Below are 24,472 nucleotides of genomic sequence, written 5' to 3'. Positions count from 1 at the left end.
GCAGTACCGTTAACGAGGACAGCACTCTCACAGGGAACACTGGGATGCGAGCTCTCCCCCAGGCAGAGAAATGCTAACCTACTGCTGGCAGGCTGCGAGAGCACGTCACTAGTGGCCCCAAGAATAAAGAAGTCATCAGCCCTACTCAGTAGTCAGTACTGGGATTATTCTTTCTTAACCTCTGGAAAATAGAGATAATGCAATAATACAGCTACATTTCTAGAATGACGGGCTCTGAGCTAGAAAATACACCTCAGTTAGGAGATTTAAAAGGAGCTGCAACAAAGCTACAGTAACCAAAGCAGCGTGGTGCTGGCATAAAGACAAAGACGAGACCAAAGGAACAGAACAGAGAAACCAGAAATAGACACTCGCAAAAATGAGCAAGTGATTTTCAACAAGGGTCCCATGACTATTCGATGGGGAAAGGATGATCTTTTCAACAAATGGTGCTGGGAAAACTGGGCTTCCACTTACAAAAGAATGGCAGTGGACCTCTACCTCACATGATACACAAAAGTTAACTAGAAATGGATCAAAGGCCTAAACATAAGAGTTAAATCTGTAAAACTCTTAGAAGAAACATAGGGAAAGCTTCACAACATTAGTTTTGGCAGCGATCTCTCGGACAGGACACCAAAGGCATAGATAACAAAAGAAAAAATAAATAGGACTTCATACAAATTTTTAAATCAAAAGACACTGTCAACAGAGTGAAAAGGCAACCCACGGGATGGGAGAAAAGATTTGCAAACTGTGTACCTGATAGGGGGTTAACACTAAGACATATGGAGAACTCCTAACATTCAACAACAGCAAGAAACAACCCGATTCAAACACGGGCAAAAGACTTGGACAGACAGTTCTCCACAGCAGATACCCAGATGGCCAATAAGCACACGAAAAGATGTGCAACATCACTAAACATTAGGGAAAACGGGAATCAAAACCCCAATGAGATACCACCTCACACCCATCAGGATGGCTACTATAAAAATAAGTGATAAAAATAAATAACAAAAGTGTTAGTGATTTTGCCGAGAAATTGGACCCGTGCAGTGTTGGAGGAACGTAAAATGGTACAGCTGCTGGGAGTTCCTCAAAACATTTAAAACAGAATTAACAGAACTACCGTATTACCCAGCAATTCCACTTCTTGGTTATACACCTCCCCCCAAAAATTGAGAGCAGTGTCTCAAAGAGATACTGTTTCATGTTCACAGCAGTGGTATTCACAATAGCTAAAACATGGAAGAAACTCTAGTGTCCGCTGAGGGATGAAAAAGCAAAATGTGGCATTTTCATACAATGGAATATTACTCAGCCTTAAAAAAGGAGGAAATTCTGGGGCACCTGGGTGGCTCAGTCATTTGAGTGTCTGACTTCGGCTCAGGTCATGCTCTCATGGTTCATGGGTTCCAGCCCCGCGTCAGGCTCTGGGCTGACAGCTCAGAGCCTGGAGCCTGCTTCAGATTCTGTGTCTCCCTCTCTCTGCCCCTCCCCTGTTCACACTCCCTTTCTCAAAAATAAATGAGCATTAAAAAAATTTTTTTAAAAGGAGGAAATTCTGACACATCCTATACCAGGAATGAGGGCTTTCAGTACCTAAACAGACAAAACTGTGGTTTACCCAGATGATGGAATACCATTCAACATTAAAAAGAAATGAGCCATCGGACTACAAAAGGACCTAGGGGAGTTCAAATGCTCATCACTAAGTGAAAAAAGCCAATCTGAAAAGTCCACACTTTGTGAGATTCCAACCAGATGACATTCTGGAAAAGGCAAAACTATGGAGGCCACGAGGAGACCCATGGATGTCGGGGCCTGGGGGAGAGGGGGATGAGCAGGTGGAGCACAGAGGACGTCTGGGGTAGTGAAAGCCCCTGTAGGACACTGTGGTGACGGAAACAGGTCGGTCCCCACGCACCTGTCCAAACCAGGCAGTGTCCAACACAGAGAGCGAATCCTAACACAAGCTATGGAATTTGGGTGATTACACAATGCAGGCTCAGTACTGAACGTACCTCTCGGGTGGGAGAGGGGGACAGTGGGGTAGCTCTGCACGTGTGAGATGGGCATGTACAAGAAACGTCTGTGCCTTCCTCTCAATTTTACTGTGAACCTACAACTGCTCTAAAGAAGTCTTTAAAAAAAAAAAAAAAGTGGGGCACCTGGTGGCTCAGTCAGTGAAGCGTCTGACTCTTGATGTCGGCTCAGGTCACGATCTCACAGTTCGTGAGATCCAGCCCCACACTGGGCTCTGTGCTGACAGCGTGGAGCCTGCTTGGGATTCTCTCTCTGCTCCTCCCCCACTCACACTCTCTCTCTCCGCCCCCCCCCCTGAAATAAATAAACATTAAAAAAAAAAAGGGACTGGCAGCAGACCAGTTACTATTTAATAATAGTCTATATTATAGACTATTTAATAAGGTCTCCTGCCCAGACTAACCAGAAAAGCCAGGTAAAATATGCAACCAAGCCAGCATACAAACCTGTGCTGAAGCATATGGACCTGTTGAAGCATCCAGGCCTTGAGAAGACGGGGGGGGGGGGGGGGGGGGGGCAGCTGTGCCAGGCAAGGGCAGCCTATGGCAAGCACGGGAGCACTGACATCTGAGCCTGCTTTCTCCTTCGGGAAATGTGCCCTTTCTAGGCCCAGGGCAAGACATGGAGGAAGAAGATGGCCCTGTGAGAGACAGAGAGACCAGGAGAGCCAGGGGTGGCCTCTCAGGACAGGACAGAGAGGCAAAGTGCCAGGAGGAAGGGGTGGGAAACAGGCCACACTACTGGGTTCTCCTCTGGACACGTGAAGCAGGTTGAGGCTGGGCAGGGCACACGGGGACTTGTGTTGATGGTAATATTCTATTTATCTACCTGAGTGTCATTACATAGATATGATCGTGAAAATTCACCCATCACTACCCTGGTCGGGATGTACTTTATGCCCCAAGGAAAAAAAAAAAAAGCTTAAGGAAAAACCCTCTTGTATTTTTGTGCAGAATCGATGGATGCCCCCTATCTGGAACCTAAAAAGACCTAACATTGTAAGAACACCTAAAGCAATCACACAGACTGAGGGATGAGCACGAAAGGACAATCTTGGAGGAGGTGGACAAAGATAAAACTCCTCAAAGAAAGAAACAAAGAGAACAAATCACGAAGAGTGGATAACACAGCAAGCGGTTTGTTTCAAACACAAATCCCAGAGTGTGTTTCCCCAAACTTGAGCAGCATTTTAGAAGAACGTGCTACTGGGGCGCCTGGGGGGGGCTCGGTCGGGTGAACATCCGACTCTTGATTTCAGCTCATGTCATGATCTCATGGTCCGTGAGGTCGGGCCCCACATCAGGTTCTGCGCTGCTGGAGTGAGGCCTACTTGGGATCCCCTCTCCCTCTCTCTCTCCTCCTCCCCTGCTTGTCGCTCTCTCATTCTCTCGCTCTCAAAATAAATAAATCAACTTAAAAAAAAAAAAATAGACGAAAATGTACTTTGCACGCAGGTACTCTGAGAGGGCTTCTTTTTGGTGGCTCAGCCGCCTAATCACTCCAGACTTCCTCCGGGGCACCTCCTCTCCAATTCTTAGTCCCTACGCTTCCAGGTGCTTGTAGCCCAGCCAGCAAAGTCCCCTCATCCTAGGAGCTGGGGTCGAGGATGGGGCCATGACCAAGTTGGCCTACCGGGACGAAACCCTGCTCTTCCTGCTGGACTCCTACAAATGAGGCTGGGAGGGGCGCCCGGGTGGCTCGGTCAGTTGAGCGTCCGACTTCGGCTCAGGTCATGATCTCACTTTGTGGGTTCGAGCCCCGTGTCAGGCTCTGTGCTGACGGCTCAGGGCCTGGAGCCTGCTTCAGATTCTGTGTCTCCCTCTCTCTGACCTTTCCCAACTTGTGCTCTGTCTCTGTCTCTCAAAAATAAAGGTAAACAGAAATTTTTAAATGAAGGTGGATCTGGGCTTGCAGCGGGGAGGGGACGGTGAAGCTTGAAAAGCAAAGCAATTGAGAAGGCAAGCTTCATGGTGGGGCACTGATTCCACGGAAGGCCCTGTATCCAGCTGCCACTGAGGCCAGCCCCAGCCTCTGGACATTAACAAAGGATCCCAAGTTGACTAGCTGTGTGACCCTGGGCAAGTAACTTAGCCACTGTCTCTAAGCACCTCCACCCCTGGGGCCAGGAGCACTGGGCCTGAGTGCTCTGACGCGTGGCCATACGCAGGGTATGTGTGCTCATCGTGAGCACTGCTGCCTTTGAAGCCAGACCAAGCTGGGCTTTCTGTCATCATCACGGGCTGCTGATAAAAGCTTTCACAATACTGAGAACATTAAAATACAAAGACAAAAAAAACGCTGTAATAAATTCTCGGACGATGGTTTTCACTTAATGATGAAGGAAGATTAAGAATGTGGGGTTCTACGAATGACAGTGAAAAGCTGTCCTATCTTCCTCAGACGACTCTTCCTACTCATGACAGATTACAGGGAACCTGGTGTTGACCACCAGCCCAGCACAAGCCCGAGGCAGGAAAAGTAAACTCCCACCTTTAAATTATGGCTTTACTACAGCTTCCCTTTGAGCCAATCGTAAGACTGTAAAATATTTAATAATTTAACTCCAGTCTATTTTAAGAGTTAGAGACGTGACGCCCCAAGCTTCCCCGCAGCACACGCTGCCATGGCACTCGCTTTCACCCTAGAGGGACTCCACTCAAACTTCAACTGTGAACTAACAATGAACTTCCCCCCACTTCTACAAACCACAAGTGCACTAAAAGACAACAAATCCATTCCACATAGTTTCTAAAGCTTGCCTTTGCAGCAGAGTGTTCTTACATTGTTCATTCAATAATTATTTGTTATGTATGAAAACAAAAACAGCAAAACTCTCTAATATAAAAGTAGGCACACATTGGATCTGACAGACAGGAGTTTAAATCCCAACTCACTGCTGTGTGGCCTCAGGCAGATCACCTAACCTCTCTGAATGTGCACTGCTACACCAGTGGAGACAGAAAAAATACTACTTCCCTCCAAGGTGTGGTGTGGAGGCCAAATAAGGCAGGCCTACATGAGAAATGTCCGGCACTGCCCTTGGCACACTGTGGTGTTCTCTACGTGACCGGGCTACTGATTTCAGAAGGTAAAGGCATTACAGGAGAATGGCCACTACGAAATGTAGCGGGATAACGGAGTTAGAAAAATCACTACTTTGCAACCATCAAAGTTAACAGGTGATTCAGGTGGAATCATCTACGGGTGACAAAACTGCCAGTCTCTCCAAACGGGTCACCTGATGATTACACAGAAAAGAGCGTCCAGCTTCCCACGGGAGAAACCTGGCAGACGTCCCCAGACCAAAGCCAGCACTGCCACGATGCAACAGACGGACGTCGTGTGCATCTGCCATGACGCATGATGAAGAAGGAAACCTGGTGGCTTACGGGAGGTCACTGCCATAAACACGTAAGCTGTCTCTACACAGAAGCAAACATCAGGCAAACCCAGAGTTAAAGGATATTCTGCTAAGCAACTCTCCTGTTAGCTTCAAAAATGTGAATGTGGTGAGACACAAAGGAAAGCTATGAACTATTCCTGATTAGAGGAGTCAAGAGGTGCAACCGGGAACGTAGGCGCACAGTCTCAACCTGGATCCTGGGTGGGGGCAAGTTACGATGAAAGGCATCACTGGACAGCGGATACAAGGGGAAAACCGGCAGGATATCATGATGTACCCACGTTAACCTCCCTGAGTCTTCTAACTGTATCCACGTGGCGAGGAGAAAGCCCAATCTTAAGAAACACACGCTGATTTATTTAGGGTAAGAGTACCAAAAGGAGGGGAGAGAAATAAAGCAAAAGCAGGAAAATATGATCAACGGGTGACTAAGAGTACACCAGAGTTCCCCGTCATGTTCTCATTATTCCCATGTTCGAAATTATTTCACAAGAAAGCAAACATTTTTCAAAAATGAGTATCTGATTTCTGCCCTCCAGGACCTTCTAATCTACCGGGAAAGAGAATACATTCTAATAACCAGAACGAAGAGATCGCCAGTGAAAACATCACGTTTGGAAGCAGAGGGCGCGGTCTCATCAGGAGCGAGAAGGACCCGCGGGCGGTGGCGGCTGGGCCCGAGCCCGCGTCAGGACAGTGGTGTACATTTCCATCTGGAGACAACACCGGTGAGCTCCGGATGGCGTGAGCGGGCATTTTCCAGAGTCTGGCGGCCACGACCAAAAGAAGAAAGACACGAAGAGCAAAGAGAAAGAAGAACGTGTAGAAACGAGGTGACTGTGGCACCCCCAGGGCACCCGCGGGTCGGGAGGTGCGGCTCGCTGGGGCCGCGCGGGAACCGCCGGTGCCACCGCTGCATTACGATCCTGCTCAAATCACAGGCTGGCGCTGAACTGCTCGTCCTTCCGGCTCAATCAAGACCTCGGTCTGATCAGCCTCACTTCCCACCCAATCATCCTGTGCAGCTGAGACCAAAGTCACGTGCAAAACCTTCCCGAGAACTCAAGAGCTCTCGGTGGGTGTGTTTTAACCAAGATTAGGAAAACTGAGGGATTAAACATGGCAGATAAGGCTAGAAGCTGCAGCAACGGCCTTCTTAAAACTGGCCGTGTTCAAGTCAAGGTTAGACGTATTCACGAACTGAGGGTAAGATGGGAGGAAACAAACACCCAAAGGTGGAGTCGTTTGGCCCCCCAAATGAGGAGCTGGGCCACCACACGTCTGACCCAGACATCAGGGACTACACCTGGCCAGGGAGCAGGGCTGTGAGCTGGCATCTGAATCACAGAAGGTGGGCAAGGCCCCCCCCCTCCCCCCACTCCCCTTTCTCCTACCAGGGAGACTGCCCTCGGCTCTGCACTTGGACTCCCTTTCGGGGGTACCGTGAGCGCATCCTCCCCTTGAGTCATGAAAAGTAACATCAGGTCTACCCGATCTCCTAGGTCACCTGTTAAAAACAAGTATCATTTGCAACTTGACCTTCCCCATCAGCATGGCACTTGGCACTGGGCCGAGGGGAGGGGTATTTTAAAAGCCCCGATTTCCCTTGGATTCTCCTTGTAACTGCACACAGGTTCTGTTTTCACCAGCCCTCACCCTCCCGCTCCCTAAAGATGAAGCAGAACTCTAGAAGGTGGATCCAACAGTTGGGCACAGATAGGTGCCCTGCCCCGGCCCCCCAAGCCCTACTAAGAAAGGAACCAGAGGAATCACAAACACATCTCCTCAGAGGGGTGTTCGACTATAAGCTTAATCCCTGTGCTACAGCACGCTGGACATAAATACTTCGTGCTAATAAACTTACTAACGTTGACAAAATATCCTAGGTGGATACTGTTAGCACACAACCCTAAGAGTACATGATTTTTGAGTTAAGAGAAATATCGTCCTCATTTCCGGAAATAAAAATTCTTCCAGGGGCACCTGGGTGGCTCAGTCGGTCAAGCTGCTGACTCGATTTCACCTCACGACCTCACAGTTTGTGAGTTCGAGCCCCATGCCGGGCTCTGCACTAACAGTGTGCAGCCTACTTGGGATCCTCTCTCTCCCTTTCTCTCTGTTCCTCCCCCCCTTGTGTTCTCTCTCTCTCTCAAAATAAACAAACTTAAAAAATAATAATAATAATTCTTCCATGTTTGTAGACTTAACATTTTATTTGCCTCTAAAAATATTTTAATTTTTTTTTTTAATGTTTTATTTAGTTTTGAGACAGAGAGAGACAGAGCATGAGCAGGGGAGGGGCAGAGAGAGAGGGAGACACAGAATCGGAAGCAGGCTCCAGGCTCCGAGCTCTCAGCACAGAGCCCGACGCGGGGCTCGAACTCACGGACTGTGAGATCATGACCTGAGCCAAAGTCAGACACTTAATCGACTGAGCCACCTAGGTGCGCCTCTAAAAATACATTCTTTACATTTACTGGAAAGAGGATGGAAAATAGAGCCTTAGTAAGGAAATTATACAAAATACTGACTGCCAAAATGACACATTTCCCGATTATTAGGTTCTAAGTCAGACCCCTGAAAACGCCAACCTCATTCCCACCAGCCAGGACAGCAAGCAACCTGGCGGCAGGGAAAACAGCCGTGTCCAGCTGGAAGAAAACACGTCTGTAACAAGTGATGAGGGACCAATGTTAAAACACGCTGGCAAAATTCTGTACTTATAGACAGGACCTGGAGGCTTCTCCGTGGTCTGGAAGGCAAAGCCAGCTTCTTCCGTCAATGAAACTTTACCCCTGCTTTCAGTGGTAGTGACGGTGGGTTTAAAAACCAGCAACAGAAACTGCCCACCAAACACTCCGGGTCACGTGAACGTGGTACATGGAGGTCACCCAGAGCCCGTGTGGTCCCCGGTGACGACCGTGTCGCCCTCTCGGTAGGCCTCACTCTCAGTACCTCCTCCGGGAGGGGGACCCTGAAGTCGGACTTACTCTTTGGAGAACCCGGATCTGCTTACTTTTCACTTGCAACTCAGCACTGAAGTCAAATGAACTGCGTGAGGGCCGACTTCCCGGGGGATCTACAACGACGCACCGCAAAGTCACGTGCTTCATGTCACACGCTTTGCTGAACAAGCAGTTTAACAGGAAAATGAAACCTTAAGCTTCAGAACGTTAAGAAGTGTAACAGACACAACGATGAAAAGGTCTCGTCCCGACGTGCGACGTTCCTGATGGCGGACACCAGCACCCGGCGCGGTGCGACTCACGGGCAGGGGGCCGTCAGGCCCTCACCGGGCCCTGGCGAGAGCCGGGGGGGGGGGGGGGGGGGCCTGAGCCAGAGTGCGATCGATCGACGGGGAGAAAGGCCAAGAGCGGAGAAAAGCGCTGGGCTAAACAGTGTGCTGTGACCCAGAGCATCGATGCCCCCTGGCGGGTTCAACGTCTGCGGACCGCGGCAGTCCGCCAGCCTGCTCCAGAGCGTAAAAGCGCCCCCTGAAGAGAAAACACAAACCTGCAGACACAACCACGCATGCTCACAAAACACGTAAGACACGGAAGTACCTGTTCCTGTAGGTCGTAGTCATAGCTGTCGTGCAGCAGGAGGCTGAGGACATACCGGGTATAGATCATGGCGTCGATGCCACATTTCTCCAGCTCCTGTCCCAGCCAGGTCTGCACTGGGCCCAGAGCATGGAGCAGAGACATCTCAGACACAGGTGCGGGGCCTGGAGAAGAGGCTGAGGAGCTCTCAGATGGTAAGCCGTCCACGGCAACTGTGCACACAGGGCGCATGAATCCTTAAAATGCGAGGCATTTTCTGCAGGTGGCGTTCTGTTGGTATCTGGAGGGGATTTTCACTCCAGGAAGAAGGAGAGACGCCGGACATCGAGGATCAGCATCTATTGTCGCGGGCTGTCAGCCATCTAGACCAGAATTTCCCTCCTCAGACATGACCAATGAATCAGCAACACACACACAGATGCGGTCTACTTTACTTTCACATTGAGGCCAGATGGAAGTCTCCGGCAGAACCTACGAAACGAGAGAGAAAAGAAGGGCGCGCGTTATACACAGATACAAACTAAGTTACTGACCTTTTGGAGCAAAAAACCCAAAAAAACTGTTTCTTGAAATTTCTTTTTGCGGTAATCTTTTGACATCTGAAGCCAAGTGACACTTCAAACCCTTAAAAGCTTAGTATCATTCAAAAGAAAGGAAAACTCAGAACTTTATTTTTTTTTAATTTTTTTTTTCAACGTTTATTTATTTCTGGGACAGAGAGAGACAGAGCACGAACGGGGGAGGGGCAGAGAGAGAGGGAGACACAGAATCGGAAACGGGCTCCAGGCTCTGAGCCATCAGCCCAGAGCCCGACGCGGGGCTCGAACTCACGGACCGCGAGATCGTGACCTGGCTGAAGTCGGACGCTTAACCGTCTGCGCCACCCAGGCGCCCCAAAACTCAGAACTTTATACTGTTGTGCTTACGCTCAATCCCAACGACGCGTATCTTGCTATCTGAAGAGACCGGGCTAGTAAAACTTTGCTCGTCTGTAACGCTGGAAGGCTGTGTGTGGTAACAAATCGCTAGTCCATTTTTAAGTGTACAGAAACAGGCAACTGAATTGTCATTTCGTTCAGACGCTGGTTAAAAATGAGTCCTTTTTATTGAAGGTTTCACAAAGACAATCAATCGCTTCGTATGGCTAAAAGCTTTGCACAGCCGCTCACCACTTAACTTATTTCGTAGAAGTTAAGGTAAACCGTGGACCTGGCTCACGGCCGCGCCAGCTTGTACCGTTGTATTTGGTGCAGCTTCTACACCTTGGCTGATGGTTTGCTCACTTGTGCGACAGACGCCATGCTCTTAACAGTCTCTTCCCCCAAGTTAACCTACTTTGCATATGTCAAACTAATCGAACAGTGGCCTTATCAAATCATAACATTCCTATGTTAGAGCTCTGATGAACTTACTTCACCAGAAAATAAAAACCAACACAACGGCAGGTAAATCTCCTTGGCTCAGCGTTTGCATGAATTTTAGCAGACAATAAGAGGGTTACCAAAAGTGACTTTTAAAAAAGTATTTCTGAGGTTAGTAAAAGCATCAAGTCAAAAAGACTTCCCCAAAGATTTAAGTCTCCGTTTCTTGCATTTCATGAAAAACTACACAGCGAGTTTTACAATCATTATATATAAAGAGGGGCGTCTGAGTGGCTCAGTCGGTTAAGCGTCCAACTTCAGCTCAGGTCATGATCTCACAGTTCATGGGTTCGAGCCCCGTGTCAGGCTCTGTGCTGACAGTTCAGAGGCTGGAGCCTGCTTCGGATTCCGTGTCTCCCTCTCTCTCTGCCACTCCCTGCCTTCTCTCTTTCAAAAATAAATAAAACATTTAAAAAATTTTTAAATATAAAGGAAAGTGTTTAAATCTACCACAGGACTAAGTTATTAATTTGTCATTAACGTATATTCTGCTTTCTAAAATTTTCTTTACAAAACTGTCTTTTCTGATTTATGGAAACTAGATAAACTAAAGCAAACTTTTTCTATAATTTTTACCTGCTGAAATTTTCCAGCTGACTCTCAAAACATTTTTCGTAAGTTCTTTGATATGTTCGGCACTCAGGATGCCAGACAGATCATGAATTAAGCAAGACCGGGAATTCTGGGGACATCACTTGAAGCAAGGTGACAAGCCGGTACTCATTCAATGAAGATCAACCAAGACAGAGGGAGGACTTCTAGCAACAGCGGAAGGAAGCAGATGAAGGAATGGAAGGCAGCTTGGGCTCACAGGACACGGCACCAGAGACTGCTAGAGGGTGACCCTCGAGAGTCCAGCACCCGGGCGTGCATGGGAGGAGCTGCCCAAGCACAGGAAGGGATCATCACAAACAGGACCTGACGCTCAGCATGGTGAGGGACGGTGCCTGCTTCCCACCAGCCGGACTGGAAAACCTCCTAATTCGGGGACTCTGGCCACTCGGAAAGCTCCTGACTTAGAGAGGGGGAAGGAACTGACTCTAGACAGAATGGGGTCTGCCTAACACATCCTAAAAGCAAGACCTGAAAGGACCGTACCATTGCCAACTAGTTTCACTTCAGCCCCAGAACAAATCTCGAGAAATTTATAGGAACACAGAAATATGCAGCACCTAAGAAAGTAAAATTTACGGGCGCCTGGGCGGCTCAGTCGGTTAAGCGTCTGTCTGCCTTCGGCTCAGGTCACGATCCCAGGCTTCATGGGTTCAAGCCCCGTATCGGGCTCCGCGCTAACAGCACAGAGTCTGCTTCCAATACTCTGTTTCCCTCCCTCCCTCTCTCTCTCTGCCCCTCCCCTGCTCTCTCTCTCTCAAAAATAATATAAACATTTTTAAAAAGTTAAAAATAAAAAAAGTAACATTTACCATGGCTGGCATCTAATAACATATCAGCAGACATGCAAAGAAACAGACACAGAGGAAGCAGAAATGAAGAGATAAATTAATTGAAACCAACTCAGAATTGACACAAAAGTTAGAATTAGCAGAAAAGGACCTTGAAGCAGTTATGACAAAATGCCATATGGGGATGAGTAGAGAACAGAAGATATCAAGTCAAACATCTACAGATGAAAATGACAGTATCTGAGGTGAAAAGTACACAGGATGGGGTTAATAACAGATTAGCCATTTCAGAAGGAAATATAACAGAGGGTTTTTTTTTTAATGTTTATTTATTTATTGGGGGGGGGGGGCAGAGGGAAAGAGAGAGAGAATCCCAAGCGGCCTCTGCACTATCAGTGGGGCTCGATCCCATGAACCATGAGACCTGAGCCAAAAATCAAGAGTCGGATGCTCAACCAGCTGAACCACCCAGGCGCCCCAATTACAGAGTCTTCAACTACAAAAGAAACCATACGAAATGAAACAGAGAGAAAGGAACAAATTAACACAGCCTCAGCGAGCTACGTGACAATTTTAAGAAATCTAACATACGTGTAATTGGAGAAGAAACAGAAGGCAACAAAGATATCCGAAGAAATAATGGCCAACGTTCTTCCAAAACGGATGACAGCTAAACACAGAGATCCAAGTTCAATGAACTCTCAGCACAAGAAACATGAAGAAAATGACACCGAGGCACGTGGCAACAAACCCCTTTAAACAAGTGACAGAGGAAGAATGCTTCACACCAGACAGAGAAGAGACATTAGGTGTAACAGAGCAAAGAGAATGAGGACACCAGGTTTCTTGTTGGAAACAGGCAAATGAGAAGACGAGGGGGCAAAAAAGACTTGAAAAGACTGAAAGGAAAAGCCAGCAACTTGGAATTCTGTACTCCTCAAAAAATCTTCCAAAACAAAGGGGAAACAAAGACTTTTCCAGACATGCAAAAGCAGCAGAGACATCAGAAATGATAAAGACAGTCCTTGGGGCAGAAGGAAAAGGACACTAAAATAAAACGTGGACCCGGAACAAAACGTGGATCCACTCAAAGGAACAAAGGGCACCAGAAACATTCTTATTACTTAAGTATCTTTAAAAGATAATTCAGTGATTGAAACAAAAATAGTAACTATCTGTTGCGAGGTTTACAACATATGTATAAGCAAAACCCAGGACCACACAGCAGGAAGAGGAGCGGAGAAAACGTAATACGATTACCCGCGCTCCTGTCACCCTACGTGAAATGGTAGAATGCCACTTGGGAGAGACTGGGATAAGATAGGAGCTCATAATAATCAATGTGAACAGTCTAACCAACCAATTAAAAGGTAGAGGTGGCTGTGTGGGTGGCTCAGTCAGCTGAGTGTCTGACTCTTGATTTCGGCTCAGGTCAGGATCTCACGGTTCCTAAGGTGGAGCCCCCGTGATGGGCTCTGTGCTAACAGCGCACAGCTTGCTTGGGATTCTCTCTCCCTCTCTCCCTGAATCTCCCCTGCGATCACATGTGCTCTCTCTCAAAATAAACAAACATTTAATAATAATAATAATAATAGGCAGAGATGGTCAGATTGGAGTCTAAAACTGCAAGACCCAAATATATGCTGCTTACACAAATATCCACATTAAAAATAAAGACACAAATAGGTTAAAAGGACGGAAAAAGATACGTCATGCCAACACTAGCATAAAGCAAGGTTGAATGTCTACAATAATGGGATAGATTTCAGAGCAAAGAGTATTAACAGAGAAAAAGGTCATTTCACAATGATAAAGGGGTCAATTTATCAAAAGGATATACCAGTCCTATTTATTATATATCTAGTAGTAGAGTTTCAAAATGCGTGAATAGGAGCATGTGGGTGGCTTGGTCGGTTGGGTGGCCAACTTCGGCTCAGGTCATGATCTCACAGTCTGTGGGTTCAGGCCCCACGTCGGGCTCTGTGCTGACAGCTTAGAGCCTGGAGCCTGCTTCACATTCTGTGTCTCCCTCTTTCTCTGCCCCTCTCCCACTTGCACTCTGTCTCTGTCTCTCAAAAAGTGAATAAACATTAAAAAAAAATTTCAAAATGTGTGAATAAAAACTAACAGAATTTCAAGGAAAAATAAACAAATCCACAATTATACTTGATTTCAAAACCTTTCTCTCAATCATTGAAAGAAGTAAATAGAAAATCAGTAAGGCTATAAAAGACTCGGCAGTATTATCAACGAATTCGATATAAGACTATATTCTGGGCCATAGAGAAGGTTGCAACAAACTTTAAAAGGACTAAAAAATCACAGAAAATGTATTCTCTGACCACATGGAACCAAATTATAAATAACAGAAACGCATTACATAACTCTACATAACAGAGCAAAGAAGAAATTAAAGGAGAAACTAGAAAGTATTCTGAACCAAAGGAAAATGAAAATGCAAGACATGCTATTTCTAGGATGCCACTAGAGCAGTTTAGGGGAAAACTAATAACACCAAGAGCATGTAGTAGGAAAGCTCTCAAATCAAGGACCCCAGTTTTCACCTTAAAAAAATAGAAAAGAATGGGGCGCCTGGGTGGCTCAGTCGGTTTAGTGTCCAACTTCACCTCAGGTCATGATCTCACAGTTCGTGAGTTCAAGCCCCGTGTCGGGCTCTGTGCTGACAGCTCAGAACCTGGAACCTGCTTCAGATTCTCTGAAGCAGAGCCTTCTCTCTGCCACTCCCGGCCCCTTGCAAGTATGTGTGGGCGTGTGCACACACGCGTGCTCTCTCTCTCTCTCAAAAATAAATAAAAACATTAAAAAAAAACTAGAAAAGGAAAGCAAATGTAACCAAACTGAGCAGAAAAAGGCAATATTAGAGCAGAAACCAGTGAAACAGAAAACGAAACACCATGAAACCAAATGCAGATTCTTTTAGACAAAGTCCTTTACAAGCCTCCAGCCAGAGTGTTGAATAGAAAAGACATAAATTACCAACATCAGGAAGGAGAGAGGTGAGATCACTACAGATTCCATAGATTAAAAAGGGTAACAAGGGGATGTCAGAAAAACTTTACACCAATAAATTATACAAAGATGAATTGGCCAAGTTCCTTGAAAACACAAATCACCAAAGTTCACTCAAAAAGAAAGAATAAATAGCCCCGTATCTATAAAAGTGACAGAATTTGGGGCACCTGGGTGGCTTAGTCAGTTAAGCGTCCGACTTTGGCTCAGGTCATGATCTCACGGTCCGTGAGTTCGAGCCCCACGTCGGGCTCTGTGCTGACAGCTCAGAGCCTGGAGCCCATTTCAGATTCTGTGTCTCCCTCTCTCTCTGCCCCTCCCCTGTTCATACTCTGTCTCTCTCTGTCTCAAAAATAAATAAACGTTAAAAAAAATTTTTTTTTAAATAAAAAAAAGTAAAAAAAAAAAAAAAGTGACAGAATTTGTAGTTTAAAACATTCCCACAAAACAATCTCCCAGCCCAGAAGACTTCAAAGCTGAATCTCACCAAATATTAAGGAAAACGTGATGCCATGTCTATCCACACTCTTCCAAAAAATTAAGGAGAACACTTCCCAAATCACATGATGAGGCCAGCGTTATCCTGACCCCAAACCCAACACATTATAGGAAAGGAAAACCACAGACTAATAGGCCGCATGAACACAGATGCAAAAATGCTGAACAAAACGCAGGAAACCAAATCCCAGAATGTATGTCAGACCCAGAGAGTAGGGATATCCAAAGAAGGCCGTTCGTGACATCGACGCACTTGTCTTTGCAACAGAACCTTTAAAATACTAGTTTCACACTAAACAACTTAGTGTAAGGCTTTTTTTCATTATTTAAATGCACTAAGGCCTTAAATAGTCATGCCATGACAGACTTTGTTCACTGTGAAGACAGAGAGAAATGCTGTTTTAGTTGTTGTTATGTACCCTTAAAAAAAATTTTTAATGTTTATTTTTCAGAGAGAGACAGAGCGTGAGCCCGGGAGGGGCAGAGAGAGAGAGAGAGAGAGAGACAGACAGACAGACAGACACACACACACACACACACACACACACACACGCACAGAATCTGAAGCAGGCCCCAGGCTCTGAGCTGTCAGCACAGAACCCAAAGCCAGGTTCGAACTCACAAACCGTGAGCACAACCTGAGCAGAAGTCGGACATTTAACCCACTGAGCCACCCAGGCACCCCTATTATGCGCACTTTAAAACATGGTTTCAAACCAACCATAGAGGTTTGTTGTCATTAAGAGATTTCACCCTTCTTTAGCCAAGTTCAAGGATTCGAGAAGTGGGTGAGAAAAAAAGTAAGTATACAAATGCAAAATGAAGCAAAGCACGCTGACCTCCCAAGATCTCACCAAACTGGTTAAAACCTTCCCTTGCATTCTCACCTCTAACAGAACTCTTCCTCGAACTTGTTCAATAGCTGATTCTATAGGGCTTTTATTTATTTTTAACATTTATTTATTTTGAGAGAGAGCAAGCACGAGTCGGGGAGGGGGAGAGAGAGGGAGAGAGAGAATCCCAAGAAGCCTCCGCACTGTCAGCACAGAGTCCAACACCAACACTGGGCTTGATCCCAAGAATCGTGAGATCATGACCCGAGCTGAAATCAAGCAAGCGTTGGATGCTTAACCGACAGAGCCACCCAGGCACCCCATATAATTTTTAAACAATGGGCCAGATCCCTAGACTCACTGGCGATGATGATCTTTTTTTTATTCCTGATGGTTCCGACTGCAGAGAACCACAGAAAAAGAGCCCAGGCTGGTAAGTGTGCTACCACCAGACGCCCTGGCAGTTGTCTGTGCAACACCCTCTGAGTGAATCCTGGTAGTGAGGGATCTGAGACAGAAACGGTACAAGATGGCTCTTCCTGCACCATATAGCAGGTCTGAATGTTCTTGGAGCCAGAGAGTGTCCGTGCTCCTTCTTTTGAACCTCAAACTGCCAGGTACAGAAGACTGGGCCAGAACTAAGCTTCCTCTCCCTAAGCAGCAAGCCTTCAGTAGAGGCGTGAAGGCCAGACCAAAAGAGAGTCTATTTCCAGTTCTGAACGGAAAGGAGACTCCTAGGTACGCTGGCTCATGATTTTTGTTAAATTAAAACTCATTTTGGGTAGGATCTATCACATGGTCAAAACGATGGGAGGGACCTGACAAGCGGAGGCAAAACCCGTGAACGTCCACCTGGCAAGTTCAAGAACACAGATGGCAAACACCCCAATTTCAAACTGTCTATTCATCTTTACACTCCTTCCAAATGTGAAATTTAGCCAGTATGAAGTTAAATTCCATTCAATCTAACTAAAATCTCCAAAAGAGTTTTGAAGAAAAAGTATCACTGTTTATACTCAAAAGGTTTTTGTTTTGCTTCATTTTTCAACATTTGATTCTCCAGAGGTTCACAGAGAAGAAAAGACCCTTGGACCATCTCGAGTGTCTGTCTCCCAAGCAAGACTGACCCAAGTCATCCTAAAGACTGGGCTGCATTTGGTGGTAATTTATAAGGTCTCACAATAATATACTTATTTTAGAATATCTTTTTTCTTTTTTACATCAAATTTTAAATGGTTTCCACCAAGGACTCAAAATATACATATAGCTACAATTAAATGAAGTTTCTACCACTTATGGCTTTAAATTTTTTTTTTAATTTTTATTTTTTAGAAAGAGAGTACGAGTGGTGGGGGAGAGGGGCAGAAGGAGAGGGGAAGGGAGGGAGAGACAGAGAGAGAATGAATCCCCAAGCAGGCACAGCTGGGATCATGACCTGAACCAGAACAGAGAGTAGGACACTTGACTAACAGCCCCCGGGCGCCCCTCTTGTTCAGTTCTTGAAGGCAGCATGGACAGGTGGAGAGCACACAGCCCAGCAGCCACCACTCGGAGCTTTCTGTAGTCACTCTCACCTCCGCTACTTACTAGCCGGTTTTGTGCCTGTAACTTCCTGGGGTCTGTTTCCTCACCTGTAAAACCGTAATACACACCGGCCCTCCCAGCAGCTCAGAACCTCACGACGCTGCTCAGCGAGCAAATGAGACCGACATCTATGTATTTTGTGGCCTTTGCATGTCCTACAGTGTCATACAAACGGCAGGTATTGTTACCAACCACCCCCTCGAGTTGTTACATTTACACCTACAGGCGCCTTCACTAATCGGATTCCATGAAGAATGGTATTTGTGGAAAATTTATTTCACTTTTAGGACAAAAAATACTCGATTTCCTTACTATCCTTAAGACAATAAAGCATGAGGGGTGCCTGGGTGGCTCAGTCCGTTAAGCGTCCGACTTCGGCTCAGGTCACGATCTCACAGTTCATGGGTTCGAGCCCCGCGTCGGGCTCTGTGCCGACAGCTCAGAGCCTGGAGCCTGTTTTGACAGCTCAGAGCCTGGAGCCTGCTTCGGATTCTGTGTCTCCCTCTCTGTCTGCTCCTTCCCCACTCGCACTCTCTCTCACTCCGTCTCAAAAATAAATAAACATTTTTTAAAAATTTAAAAAACAATAAACTATGAAATCTCCGTCACTTACAAGAAACTAGCTTCTAGTCACTTCGAAGCCTTCCCTCTTGTTAACCAGTAGCTTAGTTCTCTGCTACAAATTCAAAGAACTCAGAGTGGCAGAGCGCAGAGGATGACCCCAGAAATACAACGGCTCCTTTGCGGTCCAGCTCTCTACGTGTTTTGAGGCACACACCGCAGGGCAGTCTCCGCAGAGAAGGCCCACCAGCCCCCAAAAGGACCGACCCACAGGAGCTCTGCTGCCCAGTGTAAAATTTCTAGCCCTTTTAGAGTCTGAAGTATTAAAAATGGCCCTAGTGGTGAATGAAAATCTTCCCCCAAAGACTGGGGCAACTCTGTGCAGGCTTGGGGATCGATCAAAGCCTCCGGGCCTAACATTACTCTGGGCCCAGAAGTCAACGTGCTGACTTGGGGGCAGGGAACCTCTTTCAAGTCCCGCTCACTCCGGTGACACCTCCAGGAGTCCCTATGCCACCATGGGTCCTCAGGGTCCTGGGGCCTGTGATGTTTATGATTAGATCTGGGACCAGAGTAACAGACTGAATTTTAAAAATAAAAGCATTTAATTCTTTAACTATCTAGTCCATAGGTTTTCAGTCATATAATTAGTCCCAAATGATCTGTCCACTGAGAAAAAAGGAAAATGGGCCTACTACTTAAGTGATTACATAAATACTTCTTCAATAATTAAGACATGGGAAGGCCACAAATTTCAAATGAGTAATTCAATAATGAGGGTTTTTTTGTGGTGGGACAAAGGGTCATTTTGAAGATTTTTTTGCCAAAATCTCTCCCCTTACATAACAATGCTCCATGAAATACAATGCTGTCTTTCTGTAGTCTTTTTATGATACCACACACATTCCTAGAAGTAATTCAAATTACAGCCCCATTAGTGTGCCTTGCGAGTCCTCCGGGGCACAGGGGCAGTGTTTCCTACAAGCTCTAAGAAACAGACAGTCTATGGTTTAGTTTCTGTAGAGCTCAAGCAGAGCAGACAAGTGACCAGCTGAATTTAATTATTAAACTGTTTCCGGGGCAACTGGGTGGCTCAGTTGGTTAAGCATCCAACTTCCGCTCAGGTCACGCTCTCGGTTGGTTAGTGCGAGCCCCACATGGCGTTCTGTGTGGACAGCTGGGAGCCTGGAGCCTGCTTCAGATTCTGTGTCTCCCTCCCTCTGCCCCTCCCCTGCTTACGCTCTGGCTCTGTCTCTCTCTCTCTCTCTCTCTCTCAAAAATAAATAATAAACATTAAAAAACATCTTTTTAATAAAGTAAATAAAAAATAAAGTGTTTCCCTTCTTTTTTTGTAATAAAGTGCATATAGTTTTAGATTTGCCGAAAACACATAAAAATTATTTCAAAAGCACCATCTCTGGGGCGTCTGGGTGGCTCAGTGGGTTTAGCGTCCGACTTCAGCTTAGGTCATGACCTCAAGGTTTGTAGGTTCGAGCCCCGCATCGGGCTCTGTGGTGGTGACAGCTCAGAGCCTGGAGCCTGCTTCAGATTCTGTGTCTCCCTCTCTCTCTCTCTCTCTCTCTCTGCCCCTCTCCCACTCACACTCATGCTTGCTCGCTCTCAAAACTAAATATTTTTTAAAAAAATTTTTTAAAGCATCATCTCTGATATGGTACATACCTACCACGTGTGGAATGTTCTCGATTCGCCTGCATTGCAGCACAACTGATCATAAAGAGCACCAGCCAACAGTTCTGACTCATGCTTCCGGGGCAGTGGGAAGTGCAGATCTTTTGGAGGGAAATCTGTTCAACCAAAAGACTCACTCTTTTTACTCTCCAAAACTTCTGCTTTTCTGCTCAAGTGGATCACACTTTCGAAAGCTACTTTCGTTACAAAAGTTTGTTAAAGTTCTTACGAAACATGAAAAGAGAGGGACACCTACACACAATTTCTCCATCAAAATATAACTCACTGTTCGTATTTTCATGTGGTTATCATCAGTGTTTTCTCCCTCTGTAAAGAACTTAAAATGTTTTATGATTTTAACATGTTAAATAATAACATAGACTTCTGTATTCTGCATTTTTCACCCAACATTACATCTTCTCGGTGCTGTTCTAGGGTCCAATATGGCAGCCACCAGTCAAATGTGGCTATTTATATTTTAATTTAAATTCAGCCATGCCAGGGGCACCTGGGTGGCTCAGTGGGTTAAGTGTCCACCTCTTGATTTCGGCTCAGGTCATGATCTCATGGTCAGGAGACAGCACGCTGTGTCAGGCTCCATGCTGAGTGTGGAGCCTGCTTAAGATTTGCTCTCTCCCTCTCCCCTCTCCCCTACCTGTACATGCACGTGCATGCTCTCTCAAAAAAAAAAAAAAAAAAAAAAAATCAGCCACACTAGCCACATTTCAAGAGCTCAAAAGCCACAGGTAGCTAGTGGCTAGTGGCTACTGTGCATACATAGGACATTTCTATCACTGCAGAAGTTCTACTGAACAATACTGGCTTGATTCTCTCCAGCAAATGAATTATGTTGGACTAAACACAAAGTCATTGGCTCTTTTCAACAGAATCCACGTACTCTCCCTATGTACCTGCGGACTGGACAAGACGGTCCTCCTCATACCCAGAAGACAGAATGCTAAGCACAGCCATTCCGAGACAGCACAATGTGCCAGAGGGACTGTTGAAGGAAAACAGAAAACTTCTGCCTTTGTGTTTGATAGGTCTCAAGTTTCACCAGGTCAAATGTCATTGCAAGTAGAAGGTCATCATGGAAAGTTGGATGACAACGTCAAACTGTATAAAGAACAGCAAGAACCATGAAGCTCTCAAAGCAGAAAGAAAGCGGAGAACAACCAAGAAGGAGGCCAAGGTTCAAAATTCGGGAAGAAAGGTTATTGAGTCAAAACAGGATGGATTACGCTGCAGAAACAAACAACCCCCAAATCACAGGAGCCTCACACAAGCTTCAGGTCCTGCTCCTGCCCCATGGCCATCCAGACTGGCCGGGACGCTCGGCATGATCACGGCACAACTACTCTGGGGGACCTGAGATGACGGTACGGCCAACCCCGAACCCTGCTGGTCCCGGAGCCAGGGAAAAAGAACACCTGTGCCAAAGGATGTCCCAGCACTTTGGAAACTCCCTCCTGCAAGTGAGCCCTCCACCGCATCAGTCAGAGCAAGTCTCATGACCTCGCCCACGCAAGGTGGGTGGGGGGCGGGAGCACGCCCAGGGAGGAGGGGAACAGCGGTCGTGGGTGTCAACGGCCCTAAAGACTGCTTCCAGGGGCAAAATGTGGGCCTCTTGATAGGCAACAGCTCTAAAGTCTGTTGAAACCAGCCTTCTGGTAAGGTGAGGTGGCCTCCTGGAGGCAGATGAACTAAAACACTGCAAAAGAAAAAGTAACCCCCGCAAAAGGGACTAACATGCTCAGGGAGGTTTCAGAAGACAATCCGCTGCTCAAACACCAACGCCTACGTGGCAATGGGGCCAATTCCTGCCCCCTCCCCTCTCAGAAGCTGTCCCTAATTACTTAAGGCCACACTGCTCTCTTGCCGGTGACACTCGGGGCACTCACTGTCCTCCCCGCTCTCTGGCTTTCAAAGATGAGCAGCCATGCTCTTCTCCCACTGCTTCCAGCATGTGATTCCGTCACGAGCAAGGCTGAAGGCTCTTCAAGACCAAACCTGCGACACGGTCCACATGCTAATTGGCAGAATGCTTAGGCCTTGGCAGGTGGGCAAAACTGTACCAAACCAAACAACTGCCAAATCCAAACGGGTGAAGGAATTCTGAAAGACAGCCTTGGGAAATCAAACAACATTCGTACCACTAGCCTGTGGGGGGAGACACGGAGCTCCAGTCAAGTTCTCGGCCCCCAGGCGGAAACGCCTCTAACCCAGGAGCCCCACGGAGCGCTCTCCCACCACCCACACTTGTCCTGGAGGCTTCTTGTGTGTCTGGTGCTGCGCGTGCCGTCAATGATACAAAATCAACGCCTTCCCGGTTTCCTCCCTCCATACTTACCACCCTAGGTCGGTTGGCTCTGGTCTTCATCCTTGGGTTATCAGCCTGTACTTCTTCCCAGGGAAACACCCTGCCTCCCGCTTTCCCTCTGATCCAGTCCGGTACTTTACAATTTATGCCTTCATGCTAACGACATATTTTTAACTAGTCTTCCTCACTACGCACTTCACAGCAAATCTGACAAAGTGCTCAGTATTCAAGGGTCTAAATTACCCGAAACTGTCTTTGCCTAATTCTTAATTCCTAATTCCTCAAACTGGGTGTCAAATACAATTTTCACACACACACACAAAAGCCTTTAAGGGGAAGGGGAAAGGATATAAAAAACATAAATAGAAGAAAACAGAACAAAGAAAGTAGATGTTTAAACTGCCAAGACTCTGACTTTCAGATTCTATTCTACTACTTTTCACCACGATCCTGAACACCCGCCTGGCAGATCAGAGCGCACACGCATGTATAACGAGGCAGTCATGTGCACACACATAATCCTTGCCTGTTACTTTCTGGTCTCGGTGCATCGATCTGGAACACAAGATATTGCTCATTTTCTTTAGCAGGTAGATGCCTCCAGAGCGAATCTACGGCCAGAGAAGGAAACGCATAGAAAATCTACAGTCTCAACTGGAACTCTGACAAGTGAAGAAACGACAGGCTGAAAGCTGATCACACAAAACCGTTTAGCTTCTGTACCCAAAAACTATCGTCGATACCATGAGACCTGAGCCTCTTCCCCATCTACAAATGTGTCAAGTGCCAAGAAATAAACTAGCTTTCTTTTGAAGATAAGATAATCCATAAAACTAGCATGGGACCTGGGTGCTTTCTACGCAAAGAAGAACTGCATAAAGATTAAATTCCATTTTTACCAGCCAGGTTATCAGAAACGAACTCATTAATGTATATTCTCTCCACTGACAATTAAAATGAATTCTTTTCATGAATACAGGATTGTTCTTATAGACAAGACTTATTTGACAGAAACAGGAACTAGCAAATGTCTTACTAAATTGCAGACAAGGAACAGACCTGGTTGATCTCTGATGTAGGAAACAAAGGCAAAAGGAAAAAAAATAAATTTCCTTACAGCTTTACAGCCCACTGACAAAGAGTGGCCTTCCTTGAGGAGCTCAAATACCTCAATGGTGACAACACTTTGCCAAGGGCAAAAGGCAATCTTAGCTTAACATTCTCCCAACCTCCAGGATCCTGTAAGTCTGCTTTAATATATAAAAGTTCCTCTGGAAACTTCCTTTATCTCCACCCCCCCCCTCAAAAAAAATGTTAGCAATCATCCTCCAAGCCTATGGCCACCGATACACATCTGAAGGGTCTCATGACTAAGGTTTTTCTGGAAAGTAATAAATATTTCTTAACAGCAGCTAGCCCCCTCAAGGTCCTGGAGACCTTGCTTCCAAATTCCTTAGAGACTTACGTTGTTCCCCCTACCTCTAACCCCTACCCCACCCCCACTCCCGCCCAACTTAAAAGTATATGATCAGTCATCCATCACAACCCCAGCGCAGCTCTTTCTGCCCATAGGTCCTGTCGCCGTACTTTAATAAAACCACCCATTTGCAAGGAAGATGTCTCAAGAATTCTTTCTTGGCCGTCGGCTCTGAACCCCAACATTTCCACATCAATCTCCCTGTTGAAAAGATAAGAAAAGGATGGGGTGGCTCAGTGGGTTAAGGGTTCAACTTTGGCTCTGCTCATGATCTCATGTGGGTTCGAGCCCCGCGTCGGGCTCTGTGCTGACAGCTCAGAGTCTGGAGCCTGCTTCGCATTCTGTGTCTCCCTCTCTCTCTGCTCTTCCCACACTTGCTCTTTCAAAAATAAACATTATGGGGCGCCTGGGTGGCTCAGTCGGTTAAGCTCTAACTTCAGCTCAGGTCATGATCTCGCGGTCTGTTTCAGATTCTGTGTCTCCCTCTTTCTCTGACCCTCCCCTGTTCATGCTCTCTGTCTCAAAAAATAAATAAACGTTAAAAAAATAAAATAAACATTAAAAAATAAACATTAAAAAATAATAATTTTTTTTTAAATAAAAAAGGAGACAAACTAGATAATGAGAATAAACAGGTGAAA

The 24,472-nt window shown here is 46.2% G+C and overlaps 1 protein-coding gene and 1 long non-coding RNA gene across 11 annotated transcripts in view; one reads left to right on the top strand and one right to left on the bottom strand.

Moving 5' to 3' along the window:
* KIAA0232 (KIAA0232 ortholog) overlaps window positions 1-24,472 on the bottom strand; it is a 99,707-nt gene that overhangs the window by 55,700 nt on the left and 19,535 nt on the right. For all 10 annotated transcript variants that reach the window (XR_003968515.1, XM_030314256.1, XM_030314255.1 and 7 more), the window contains one exon: window positions 9,016-9,486. Coding sequence is in view for 9 of the 10 variants with exons in the window: in XM_030314256.1 (XP_030170116.1) it covers window positions 9,016-9,246 (231 nt within the window). In the remaining variant the exon portion in view is untranslated. Of the gene's footprint in view, window positions 1-9,015; window positions 9,487-24,472 lie in introns of those variants that run through there.
* On the top strand, window positions 21,327-23,328 carry LOC115512847. The gene is made up of 2 exons (XR_003968516.1): window positions 21,327-21,563; window positions 22,942-23,328. It is a non-coding gene; the product is annotated as an uncharacterized LOC115512847 (long non-coding RNA).

Source organism: Lynx canadensis, chromosome B1, assembly GCF_007474595.2.
Source record: "Lynx canadensis isolate LIC74 chromosome B1, mLynCan4.pri.v2, whole genome shotgun sequence".
Lineage (NCBI taxonomy): Eukaryota > Metazoa > Chordata > Mammalia > Carnivora > Felidae > Lynx > Lynx canadensis.
The sequence above is the reverse complement of the archived record's forward strand: the minus strand, read 5'-3'. Positions and strand labels throughout refer to the sequence as shown.